General features: G+C 35.0%; 1 protein-coding gene across 1 annotated transcript; it reads right to left on the bottom strand.

Annotated features, from left to right (window-relative positions):
* Window positions 1-7,533: 7,533 nt before the first annotated feature.
* On the bottom strand, window positions 7,534-13,087 carry LOC145058467 (Plant regulator RWP-RK family protein). The gene is given in 6 exon segments (XM_079006366.1): window positions 7,534-8,434; window positions 8,437-8,819; window positions 9,169-10,039; window positions 10,153-10,200; window positions 11,030-11,610; window positions 12,642-13,087. Coding segments are annotated over 6 exon segments (2,718 nt in total). The 5' UTR covers window positions 12,940-13,087; the 3' UTR covers window positions 7,534-7,897.
* Between the last annotated feature and the right edge of the window lie 1,536 nt (window positions 13,088-14,623).

Here is a 14,623-nt window from a genome sequence, read left to right as displayed (position 1 = left end):
CTTTATAGGGGTTTACGGCCCAAGAACTTGTCTTGGACGTAAACTCCTTAATACTTGTGATTCCTTATGTTTTCTAGGCTTTAAACACTTTAGGGTACATGTCTAAAATCAAGTCTAAGCCTTAGGTGCCTTAAAAGCACCATTTTGAGCATGCTTTTTGGAGTTTACGGCCTAAGATACTCTTGGGCCGTGACCTCCCAAACTTGGGTGATTTTTGCTTGATTTCATGTCCCTAATACACTCCTATACAAGTCCAAGGCAGTAGTATATCACGGGGGACAATCTAGGCTTGGTTTCGGGAAGTTTACCGCCCAAGAACACCTTGGGGAGTAAACTCCTAAATCGAATGATTTAGCTATGTAATCTATGTTATGAACACATTTAAAGCTTTCTAACACTACTAGAAAGAGTTACTCACAATTTGGGATAAAAACCCGAAGATCCGTGAGAGAGAATTTTGACTTTTCTCTAAATGGAATTCAACTAATGAACCAATTTGGTTCAGAATTCTATTTATAGTCCTGAGATATTTTTGGCAGAAAATATTTTTATTCCTGAAATGAATTCTAATGTCCTAGAGTATTGGAATAACAGTGTTGCACAAAACCGTAGTGCATCCACTCTCCTAATATCTACTTAAGTGTAAAATCCTGAAAACTGCCAAACTTATACTCGAAATCTGAGTTTTCACTGTAACTGTTCTACTTCTATTGGCTTCAAATGGTTTGTTCAGAATTGAAATTTCGGGTTGTCACAGTTTTGATGGTGGTAGTGGAGATGCATGTTATCAAACAAAGGTGTCCTTAGTAATGAGTGCCATTGCTTGGAGACACACATGAAATGGAGTAAAGATTTTGTTGACAGCCTTGGTAATATGTTGCAGAATATTATGACAGGGTGAAGCACCGTCGCCATGGATTAAACTACAATAAACAAATACTAATACATAATGTTATGTGTATATATGCTGCTACAATGCACCTAATGAGTGATTCACTCTAAATTATGTCAATAACAATAAGAAGAATCTCATAACAATGCAAATATGAATCGTGTGTTTGACTGGATTCCCACAAAAAAAAACGATGAAGTAACAATTGTCATGTGATAGAAGATTTGTAGAATGCAATAATGAACTGACGAAGGCAAGTGATTTCATGGGAAAAATGTGTTACTATACAATACAAATATGAATCATGTGTGATCAAGAAAAAAACAACAAGAAAGAAGTAGTAACAAAAAGAAAGCGAACACAATCGTACCTTGGAGAAGACGTTAGAGGACATAACACATACAACGTATTGGCAGCCGTTGAGAAGATGCAGAAGAGAGGAACGTGTTATAGGTTATTATTAGGTTAAGGGCATTTTCGTCAATCTGCAATAGTTTATCTTCTGATTCGTTTCTTTCTCTCAAATTCCTCCCATTTTAGGAGGAGAGTATGGAAGGATAAAAATCAACGACTATCCTTTCTCTTCTTTCCTTTTCTTCCAAAAAAGAAAAAAGAAAAAAAAACTAGGGAGCACCAAACTTTTATGTTTACTTCCAAATCCTTTTACTTCCATTCTCTTCTTTGGTTAAGTGACACTCGGGAGCAGACTAAAACCCCTCAATATGGGAGGAAGATCAGGAGATAAGATCATCACTAATATGCTTCCTCTCTCTTTTATCCGATTGTTTCCTTTAAAAAATCTTAGACACATGATCATCATCTGTTTCTTCCCGATCCTTTCCACTTCGACACCGGTTAGTGTTAAAAAGTCTCAAAAAATAAAGCAAATTAAGGGGGTGTTTGGATAGGGAAAAAATAGGTTGTTTATTGCTTATTGCTTAATGCTACCATAATAAGCAAATTTAAGTGTTTGAATAGGAGTCTTTAAAAATCAGCTTATTGCGGTAGGAATAAGCAAAATAAGCTAATTTTAATAAGCAAGGGGGGGATGCTTATTGCTTATTAGTCATTTTACTCATATAAACTGTTTTATTTTGCCAAACACTTGAATGCTTATTGCTTATTACTTATTCCCACCGCAATAAGCTAATCCAAACACATTTTTAAAAAATGTTTATTCTCACCACAATAAGCAAATAACCAATAAGCTAATAAACTAAAAACTATTTATCCAAACACCCCCTAAGGAGATGGTTGTTTTAGAAAGGTTTATTTTCCTAGCTTATTTTCCAACTTATGAGTTTATTAGGATTGCACTAAGAAAATAAGCCGAACTCATGAAAAATAAATCAGAAAAAATCAACTTATAAAAAATATGTTTGGAAAATAAGCTAAAACAAACACCCCTAAATCCCTGGTATAGAAATCTGTCAAATGAATCTTAATCTCTATTAACAACTTCAAACAAAATAAGTGAACATCAATGAAACTAATAATCTAAATAAGGAAAATAATAATAATAATAATAATACAATGCAAAAAATAAAAATAAAAATAATTAATGAAATAGTCGATCTAAAGATCAATAAAGGTATAAATGACAAAGCATGTGTTTGCAAATAAAAACTAGACTATATAGAGTGTGCTATTTTCTATTAAGGTAAAGGAAAAACAATCAAGTTTTAGATTTTCATAGTGAAGCAAAAAAGTCTAATTACTTCAAACATTATAAGAAGAGAAGAAATCAAAACATATGCAACAAAGAACAACAAACATTGATGAATGGAATTCTGGATTCCAACACAAATCAAAAAGTCTGATTACTTCAAGTCTAAGTCTAGGGCCAGATAGAGAAGTAAGACGAGTGAAACGAATCGTGATGTACACATTTATATGTCGTGATGACCGTTTCCAAACGCTGATCTATAGTCTCCTCGAAGGTCTTCTAACTGAAATATGAAATCATGTGACCTTGCCTCAAATTATGTTTGGCTTCTCATATTGACGACCGATATTTTTTATGAAAAACTTGATATGAAATCGATGCCCCTTAGACTATGATGCCCTAGCACCATAATGTATTTACACCCTGTGAGTTTACTTAAGGAAGGAAAGTTGTGTTCTCAAGATTTTTTAAAAAGGAAAAAAAACAAAGTGCGTTCTCAAGTTTTTTAAGGAGGGATGGAAAGGATAAATGTTTTCATCTTAGAATCTATCCGCCCTAATGTTGGTGATTTTAGTGTTATCAATATATTTTGGTGAAATTATATTTCTTATACTATATTATAAAACATATTAGTCATATTTTAAATTTTAAGAAATATAAGTTACAAATCTTTTTTTACAAATCAATTATGCGTAAATAATTCATTAATACTTGTCAAAAGTTTGAAGACTTGAAATAAAGAAAGTAATTATTAAATTCAATTTGGAGTGAAATGAAAATTTTAAAATATTAAATTAATATATATAAATTAATTTACATTTCTTAAACTAAACACCAATATTAATTAATTTACATCAATAGTATAAACTATCAATATAAACATAAGGTATAAATATTCAAAAGTGGTAAATTTTTATTACATAATAACTATTAATAAAATCTAATAATTATTTTCCCGTAAGAAACTATTTGCGAAAAAACCTATTTATCGTCGCCGCTTTGCGCGAGCACACAACTAGTATACCTTAATAAACATTTAGCCTCAAATGAAAAAAATTTAAGAGGTACAAGACCATAATGCAATTTGTACAATGAATTTATGTATTGAGAAAATAAAAATCCTATTTGGTCAACATTCGTTTTAAACCTCGATGACTTTTGACCTGGTCCTATTCCCTATTCGGTACACCAACCTCCCCTATCTACTGTATCATCCTTTCTTTGTACTATAATGCAATAGTTTGTTAATCTACTCCGTTGTTTATATAACCCTTCCCCACCTCCGTTCTTCTTCACACATATCGCATATTTTCTCAGTCAGCCTTCCTCCATCTCTCTGTCGGTGTTCTTTTTTCATTTGACCTTGATTTCAATTTTTGAAGCTCTAACCTTGGGTACCATTTCCAACCAATGCTCCACCTACTGCTTCCAAAATGTATACAACGGTCCAAACCTTCTCAGTTACTTATTCTCTCTTTGAAAACTCTAGACCCCCCGCCACTCTCTGTATATAACTGTTATATGCAGATAATTTCTTGGCAATAAATAGAAGGAGTTGAAATCATCTAAAATGTCGATGTTTTGCCCCTTTAACCAACGATGACCGTTAATTTATGGCTTATTTGAGAAGGCTATTGATATTCGAGGTCAGATTGCTTAAATAGTTGTATTGCAAAGGTAAGTAGTACATTTTTTATAGAAAATTTGTGTTTCAAGTGATCAGTTGAGTTCCATGACTTGTAATTGTCTGTGTTTGAAGAATCTGATGTATTCTTTCGCTGGTTTTTTTTATTTATGGTGGTTTTTTGTAGCCTCCTGCCAAAACCAGTCTCCTATTCCTGTAGTTGATCGGCAGGGATGGAGCTGCTATACCAGGTATTAGGGTATTCTTGGTTTGTGTTTTCCATAACACATATATAACAATATAAGGGGTATTCTTGGCAACCATTTCCAGAAACAATGGTTTGTTTTCATCTTATTAGTTTGTCAACATATGCTTCATTTAATGATAAGGTTTTTCTTTTATACTATTATTAAATTGTTTCAACATTCAAAATTGTTTCAGGTAACCTTACATTTACCTATTAATGTTTAGGTTTTCACTAAATATGCATATTGTGGCATTAAGCACCAAATCGAGTTCCACAATCAACAGGTCCCCTTTCTCTTTACTGATTGTAAGGTATGGATTAATCAAGGCTATTTTTACTTCTGTTAGGGAGAACAGACGATACTTGTCAAGACTCAGAACAAATATGTTGAAAAGGTAAGTGGCCATGTGAAGGGCTTCCACCGAATATGTAGGTGGCATGTGAGCTTGAAAGAGGAGGGTACATATGGTATTGTTTATTATGTGAAGAATTCGTTCCAATTATCGTTTTGAGGCGAGGTGCGGGAACATGAGATAGAAATTGAAAACCGTTTTTTGAAAAGTATTCATGAAATTGTTTGTTATTATATTTTCCCGCATTGTCACATTGAAGAGCTTTAATGGTGATGCCGACTTGGTTTTTGATTAAGTTTGAAAATTTAACAAATTTGGAATAGGCATCTGATTTTCTTTTTAGGTGATAGACCTAAAGGCAATATGAGAAGTGATAAAAAAATCTGACATAATATCGTAAACCACTCATACTTAAAATAGGAGATGTCCAAACATCGGAATGAATAATATCAAATGTACTAGAAACAACGGAATTGGAAAGTTGAAATGAAAATTTAATATGTTTGCCAATTTGACATGTAGAACAAATAGTGTTCGACAAACTTTTATTACATGAAATGAAATTGTGTGAAAGTAAAAAATCTAAAACTTTATTTTCGAGATGACCGAGACGTTGGTGCCAAAGAGAAGGGTTTGTGGAAATGGAGGAATGACCGGGTAGAAAGGACCATCACTATCATATCGGATTAGAGGTTATCATGTCTTGTAATCTTTAAACCAAATTCATCAAATTCAATAGAGCATTTATTTTGACGAGCGAATGTTTGAACTGAAATAAGATTTTTAATACTAGATGGAGTGACAAGAACATTAAATGTAATCGGCGATATAGGTTTTGGATTGGAAAAGGTGCATGTCTAGTTTTACAAGAATTTTTGACATGTCCCCAACTAGAATACAATGAAAGTTATGATTATTACAAATAGAATCGACTACACCTACATTTGTGTGAACGTGATCAGTCGCATCGGTATCCATATTCCATTTGTCGGGATCTTGCAAGGAAATTGAGCTAAACATTTGGGGAAAAGCAGTGGGCCGTTGACCCTTATCAGGCCCAAGGAGGAGGTATGGAGTTGTTTTGGGGCTGTCCAGAAACAGTAGTTGGGCTCACGGTTTCATGGGTTGCAACAGAGAATTTAGGTCGGCTGGGAAGAGCACCAAGAAGACTGTTTTGAGGTCTAGCCCAAGTAAAATTATTGTTGAAAGAGAGCTGATACATGGGTTTTTACTGTTGTACTGGTACAACAAGTACCATTATCCAGCCCAATGGTGGGAAAAAAACGTTGTTGTTGTTGACTGGAGTTGTTACCAGCGAGGGTCAAAGCGGCCAACTGGTGGTTGACGACATCGGTTATGAGGTAGGTGTCAGTTGTCTTGGCAAAACAGATTACGTTGTGTTTCAGTCGAACTCGCATGGAGAATGGAGGGTGATGAAGAGTGATCGGCATGAGGTTGAGAGGTGGTGTTTCGGGGAACAAGAAGAGTCTCCTCAAGTAAAAACGTAGATTGCATTTCTTGGAAGGATGGAAGGGGTTTACTATGGAGGATGATCACGGATATGTATTTGAATCGAGTTGATACACTGTTAATAACGTAGTTGACAAGGTGTTTGTATTGGACTTTAGAATCAACATTAAGGTTTCGGATTAGAAAAACAAGATTTTGAATCTTTGAGCAATATGTGAGAACCGATAGATCTACCATGGTGATGTTGCATAAATCGTTGTCGAGTTGCATGAGCTTCGATTCCTTGTTTTCACGAGAGTAATCTACACTTGGCGAGCATTGGCTTCGTGAACAAGAACCATATCAAGTAGAGGTGGAGAGATGGGGGGAGGGGGAATCCATATTTGAACGACAACATCAACCTTCTTCCAATCGATGGTTGTAGGAGCAGTGTTGGGAGCGTCATATGTGTGTGGTCGATATAGGCATCATAGGCTTCACAGAAAGTAGAAAACAGATGCCAACATGAGTCATAACTGAGTTGTTCTAGATCGAAAATTAGAGGCATGTGGGTTTTGATGTTAGCAATGCTACAAACCATGTGTGGTGGTGGATCAGGAGTTGACATTGTAGAGAAGAAAGATGAAGAAAAATGGTGGTCGGCAGTAACTAGGGTTAGCCGATGAATGTTGAGAAAAAAGGAGAGAAACTAGGAGGGAAATATTGGTTGTGACTTGTGATACCATAATAGTAAATGGGAATTATGAGATTATTCTCATTGTCATAAACAGGAGGATACAAAAACCATATATAAAAAATTACATGTGGGCCTATATTAATCATGAACATGGGCTACAATATATATAATACACACTAACAGTTGAGTCAATGGACCGAAGGCGATGACGTCGAGTCAAGGACCAAAGGTAGAAATATCGAGTCCTCAAGGAATGCTCGTTTATTGATGGTCTACAATATACATATAATACTTAGGTTTTGTATGTAATTAACCGATTGGATGGAGAAAAAAAATATGTACGGATGAGAAATATATATATATATATATATATATATATATATATATATATATATATATATATATATATATATTAATTAAAAAAATCATAAAAAAGTCATTTTAGGGCTGCAAAAGCAAATGATGTTGGTTTGGGAAGAAAACATAACGAGCTAATAAAATAGGGACAAAAAGAGGCGATTTAAAAAAAAAAAAAAAAAAAAAAAAAAAAGATTACATGATAACATGAACACATGGACCAAAAATGTAGCTTACGCACAAAGAAAAGAAAAAAGCAAGCAATATACAATTAACATTTCTAACCACCATTTAATGCTATCTTCTTATACAACAAAGAATATGGGAAAATTCCTCCCTAAAATTCGATCACCTTGCTAAATGACCCCCATAAATCTACAACTTAACCCTAACCCTAACATTTCAACACTTTCAAACAACTAACATACTCAAAAATAAATCAACATTACACTTGGCCAAAAACGTGATTAAAACACCCACAGGAGTGTCTCTCCCCCATATTTTCGACCATCTTTTTTGCATTTTCACAAGTTGATCATTTATAAACACAATGGTAATGGCTAATGGATTGAAATGTTGATCACCTGAACTTGTACTCATAATTATCATTAATTAACCCGAACTCTCACATGAGCTCCCATGATTAGTCGACAAATCATGAACTAAAAGCCTGATTATGTTGCACCCTGATGACATTGACAACTCCACACATTCTTGCAAATCTGCATCACATACTACAAGAACCCATTCATGATCATCATCAAGATACTTGATATCAAAAGTACCCACATCCAACTTCAACCTCTTTCCAACTTCTTCTTTCAATGTCACTATACCCGAATTTGCACCCACACGAAACCTAATTATATCTTCTCTATAAGTCGCTTTTATTGTTATCGTTTTCATTTCTGTTCTTGCTGTGAAAGGTTGTACCTTTGGGCTAACTACTTGTACCTTTTCAAGAACCTCAGTGGGTTGACAAAGATTCGTGAGATCATGTGAGCTTCCAGCATCCTCAATTAGCATTCCTCTAAACGGTTCTTCAGTTTGTGGTGCTATAAGCCCTTCAAGATTCGGTGCTTTGACTTCAAACAGTTGACTTTCTGCTATTCCCACACATTTCTGATTATGAGAAACTGTTTGATCATGATTTTATGAGGAAAGATTCGATTTTGAGAAAAAGGGTTACCTTGACATGACCTGTGGGAAGTCGGGCTGCCCGTGCTTGCTTCTCTGCTGCCCGATGTTTGATGGGTTTGACCTTGATCGTTCTTTGGAGATGGTTTTGACCCGGGCGACCCGTTTTGGGTAGTTGGTGACCCGTTTGGAGCTGTGGGCCATGATGTGGAGTCAACACCAATGGGGAGTGGGGTGGTTGCTAAAGAAGGAATGGTGAATGTTCCTTCACCTCCTTGAACTGATTCAATCACCCGTTTTAGCTTTGTAAGTGAACGGTTGACTTTGTTGATCTTTCTTGAAGGCCACCTTGAAATCCCATGTTGTCTGCATATTCTTTTCATTGTAGTGGGACAAACTGCAAAATCAATAACACAATCTTGATTAATAACACATTACTCTTTGCTCATTGACTTTTTCAGGTCAAACTTGCTACTTTCAAAATCTTGATTTCATACAAATATTGCTAAGAATTTAACATCCATGTTGTTATATCGGTAGTATTTGACATACTTGTAAATGGATTGTTTTCTTTTTCTTGAATACTCAAAGATTTCGGAAGAATTTTAAAGTTGAAAACTAGATAAGTTAACTTGTTTTACATAATTTAAATTCAGCATCTTTCTAACCTTGTGCTACTAAAGAAGGTTAACAAAGGCGTGAAATTTCCACAAAAATATTTTTTTTTGTAAAAAAAAGTTTCATACCACCAAGATTCTTTGCAGCATCTTTAAGACTTCCTGCAAAGTGTTGCTGAAGGACTTCCAAGCTAATCGATTTCTCAGCTTTCCCTCGTTTTCTCTCGGACTTTTTGGTAATTTCCACATTCTCTGATTTCCCACAATTTACATTCAACGCATTGGGCCTCACCAAAGCATCAACACAACCCACTGGGCCTCCATTTGATATTAAAGATTCCGATAACCTAATCGACTGAACCCCCGAATCAAGAGCATCGCCTTCTTCACATGCTTTAATAATTTCAACCATTCTACCATCTTCCCCTATTTCTTCCCCACAAGCGACCTTAAGACTCCTAAAATGCTGCTTCATAGAAGTCAACAAAGATCCCAACACTTTCTGTTGATCTTTAAACTCCACCACATTAGGAGGAAGAAAGAACTCCAGGATATAATCATCATCACCCGTATGACTACTCCTCAAACAAATTGCAAAAGATCCAACTAAACCAAACATACGCGCATAATGAACCAAAGGGTATTCGGTTTTTCCAAAATGCGTTATATTTTCACAAAAACAAGAACTTCGGGTAGCAAACGCCCTTCCAGCTACCCCTTGACCCTTTTGTAAATGATGTTCGGCACACGCTTCACGAAATCCCCACATATGAGCATCAACAACATAAAAGGCGACATCGGTTGTTGACATGCATACTTGACCCATACAGCTTCCATCAAAACTGCTGCAGCTTTTCTTGAATCCACCACCATAGGCTAGAACACTTCGGTGCCTACATGGGACCCACGTTTGAGCTAATGGGAAATTATGAGTCTCGCATACGACTGCTAATATCTCCAGGATTTCAGCTAGGGCTTGTTGTCGGCTTTCGTTGCAAATCTGGGTTAAAGGAAAAACTAGGTAGAGATTGAGAAAAATGTAGAGGGAAAGATTAGGGAAATAAAATAAAAGAAAATAGAAATATATTATTATTATTTCATCTTACTGCTTGCCTGCGTATTCGGAGGATCCAATATATCTGAACTTTTCAAATTCACCGCCTACAACAAAACGAAAGTTTAGTAATTTATGGATTTTGGTTCTGTTTGGTTGGATGGAATGGAATGGAATGATGAATAAATGGAATGGAATGGGAAAGGTAATGGAATGAGTCATTACATTCCATGATCATGTTTGGTTGGCCCATAGAAATGGAATGATCTTTCATATACAAATGCTTAGTATTATATGAGATACAAGGTATAGTTTTATATTTACAATTTTTCATTCCATTCAATGAAGGAATTAAAAAAAGAGAGTAAAAACAAAATCATCAAAACCGGGTGGTCTCATTTGACCAATTGACCATCTTTTTGACTTTTTAATAATATGAACATCAATTTCATAATGAGGTCAATTGTGAATTGCAAAATTGCTTTATGAATGGTCCCACCACTAAAAACTTTTTTAATATATATATATATATATATATATATATATATATATATATATATAGAGAGAGAGAGAGAGAGAGAGAGAGAGAGAGAGAACTTTTTTGGCAGTAAAAGTAATTTCACAATTTTTATTGGAATTTCAGAATTGACCGATTGCCAAAATAGGTGGTCATTTTGTTATTAGAATGTGAAAAAGATGGTAACAAAGTGGAAGGAATTAGATTCCTTCAAGAATGGTCCATTCCATTCCATCACGCAAACCAAACACCTTTTTTTCATTCCATTGGAATGTTTTGTTTTCCAATGGAATAAACCATTCCATTCCTTCTTCAATTCTTTCATACCAAACACCACCTTATGGATCATGGATTATGCATTACAAGCATTGATTTTGATCATGTGCAATTTTTCAAAACACATTCATACAATATCATACCTCGAGTGCTTTGCAGACTTTATCAACCTCAGGGGCATAATTTATCTTCTGTGAAGTCAATATCAACTCAAGAACACCAACACAGGATTGCCCAGAAGGTTCAAAAACTGGCAAAGCCAAAGTCCCACGAACATTATAATTCAAAGCATGATTAAGCCTTTGATATTCTTTGTCTGAATAATACTGCACATTTGGAGTCCATTCTGGAAGCTTATGTCTAAACACACGAGCAGGAAGCCCAAGAACTTCATCAGTTTCACCATCAAGAGAGAACACATACATTAAAGAAGCCATTCTGTATTGATGAAGACCCGTGCAATTTGGGTCAAGCACAAAGGGTTGACCAGATGTGGTCAACACATTTCGACCTCGGTTTTTCACAGGTGCCCATACTTGAGCAAGAACATGTTTTTCACCAAGTTCTATGAAGTATCGAAGTGCCATTGTCATTCTTTCTTTGATTATGCATGTTGCATCTTGATATTCTGATGGGTTCACCTCCAAAATGGGTAATGGTAGCCTCCTTTTTATATCATTGTTTGATGGTTTTCTTGTTACTTGATCAGTGTTATCTGTATCCACTTCAAAAGATAAAACAAAAGAAAAAAGTTACATTCTTTTTCATAACAATATGTTGTTATTCATTAATTTTTATTATATATCATCAAGTTTCAATAGTATGTGGAAACAAGAAAAGTAGCACCCTTTACTCAAAAAAAAAAGGATAAGAGAATAGTTGAATTCATACTTCATATGATCATATCCAAAAAGCTCAATTTATATTCCAAATCTTCCAATTCCATAGCTGGGAATCAGAATCAAAGAATTTAACCCCTTTAACTTTGGAAATGAGATTCCAGTTTCAATATAAAACAAAATATACCATGCTCTTGAACACTATAAAAGTTACCATTTATGCGTCAAACACTAACAAAAAGGTGTCTGTTTTTTACATCATTTTCTTTATAAAAAAAAATCTCAATCTTTCATATTGTGAACCCCATTTTTATTATTCTCCTTGCATCAGGTAAATAAACCCATAATCACATCTTCGGTTTCTTTCTGAGATCATGTATATGGGACCCACACGATTGAAATCAGTGAACAGAAATGGAGTCTTAATCTAAGTACGATAGAAATGTGAAATGTCTAAGACTTGAGAATAATGGGTAAACACAAATGGAGTCTTAATTAATCCAAGTAATTGAGCAGCTTTCAGTGACATGAACGAAACATATATAACTGATATTCATCCTTACTAGATAAGGTTTTGATTCATGTTCGACTTCCGATTCATCAAAAACTACATTAAACTATTTAAAAACACGTTTAAAACTTTCGTTGACATACTTGATTGGGTTCCTATATTCAAGGAGATTTATGTGGTACTTATTCTCTTGCCAGATGTGGAATGAATGGCCAAAATCCCTTTATGTTTATCCGTTAGAGATGAATTAAAATTTATTAGCTACAATCTTAATACCTAAGCAATAATCAATAGCCTAATACTACATCAAATCTTCCATGGTCATATAAAATCGAAACAAAAACCAATTTTAAGTAAACCCATATATAAACTCACTTAAAAATGCACAAATTAACTCAAACTTACCTGGAAGAAGTCGGTGAGCAGCTCCGGAGGAGGTCAACGTGGCATTTCCGGCGGGTTTATCGTCACCGTCGTTGAGGTTGTTGTTATTGTCGTCGGAAAACGCCCACAGAGGAGAGAAAGATTGTTCGGTTGCTGATAGAATAAACGACGGCGAAGGGTCCGACGAGAAGATCTGATCGAAAGTCCAGGAACCATCAAGGTCGAGATCCATGGTCATCATCACCGGTAACTCTTCCGTCGCCGGTGGCCCCCTTATAAAAAAATTACTCGACCGGTTTTCTTCTTCTGATTCCGGCATTTTAGAAGAGTTTTCCGGGTTTCTTTGCAGATAGGAATGGAGAGAAGGGTATGGACTTATGGTGTTGGTGATTCCAATGGAACTGGAATCTAATAGTTGGACTTCCCTACTTGCAATCTTACTTTAAAGTTTTAAACTTTTAGCAAAACAGACACAAAAATGGCTAAAGAATTTGTAAGCCGTGATCCACTTCTCCACAATTGTCGGGTCCACATCAAATTCACAACTCGGTATTGATTTAATGATTTATAATCAATGGTACATTTTATGTCTTTTTTGTATTAATGAAATTATACTAATTCGTAGATTATAATCATTGTTTTGTCAAGATAGGATCATTTTGGATATTCGTTATAAAAATATCTATTAATTATTTAATCAATGTATATTATTTGAATAAAGTAATATAAATTTTTCTTTTTTGAACGACAAATACAAATATATATTAAACTACTTCTAAATTATTACACATATGTCTACAGTGGAACTTGAACCCTCAACCTTAAGAAAGAAGGACAACACCGATATAAATATATATTAAACTACTCATAAACTATTTCACTTATGTCCATAATAATTTTAATTTTAATTATTCACATATCATGCAACAATAATGATGTGGCATTTAAGAAATTTTCCATTTTAAAAAAATAGAGATTGACACAAAAGCCTAAGGTTACGTTTAGTTACGGAAAAACAGCTTTCATTTTCCTTTTTCATTTTTCATTGGAAAATTTAGAAAACACATTTAGTTAAAACTTATTCACTTTTCATTTTCAGTTTTAGAAAATTAAAAGACGTGTTTAGATGCTTATTTTTCTATCAGTTTTCATTTTTAGAAAATGGTAGCGCTGGTAGGGTGAGGGTGGGGGAGGCGGCCATAGCGGGTTGGCAGCGGTGGTGGTGATGGCAGACAGTGGTGGCGGCGGCGACAATTGTGGCATTGGTGGTGATAGCGGTGACAGTGGTGCTGGTGTTGGTGATGAGGTAGTGGTGGTGGTGAGAGTGATGGTAGGTCGGTGATTGTGATAATGGTATTGGGTGGGTGGGTGTGTATGTGTGTATGTGTGTGTGTTTGTGGGGGTGGGGGTAGGTGTGGGGTTTGTGTGTGTGTGTGGGGGGGGGGGGGGGGGCTTAGGAGTGGGTGAATGGGGGTAGGTAGGGGTGTGGTGGGGGTGTTAAGGTGGAGGTAGGTAGATGTGGATGGGGTGGGAGTGAGCGTGTGTTTATATTTTAAAAAAAAAATTGGAATTAGAAAAATGTGGAAAACAATAATTATTAGTTTCCCAAAAATTTCCAACTTCTTTGTAATTGTAGAAAATGGAAAAATTTTATTTTCCGTGAAAAATTTAGAAAAATAGACGAACTAAACACGTTTTAAAAATTCCCATTTTTCTTGGAAATTTTTTCCGGAAAACGGCCTATTTTTCCGCAACTAAACGCAATCTAAGAGTTTGTCAAAAATTTGACGGTTGTATCTTAAATAAGAATTTATGTATGGTAAAGTCTAACATTTAGGAAGCTTTTGTCATAAATACTTTTAATCGAGTAACCCTTCACTTATTTGATTTAGCATTGTATTGTCAGAAGACAATAAATATGGTAGTGTTTAAATTACTAGGATGTCAAGTAAGCAAACACACCTAACTTTGTCATTCGTTGGCATGGCTACCATAATCAAAGT

Source organism: Lactuca serriola, chromosome 6, assembly GCF_051521515.1.
Source record: "Lactuca serriola cultivar US96UC23 chromosome 6, Lser_US96UC23_V15, whole genome shotgun sequence".
NCBI lineage: Eukaryota > Viridiplantae > Streptophyta > Magnoliopsida > Asterales > Asteraceae > Lactuca > Lactuca serriola.
The sequence above is the reverse complement of the archived record's forward strand: the minus strand, read 5'-3'. Positions and strand labels throughout refer to the sequence as shown.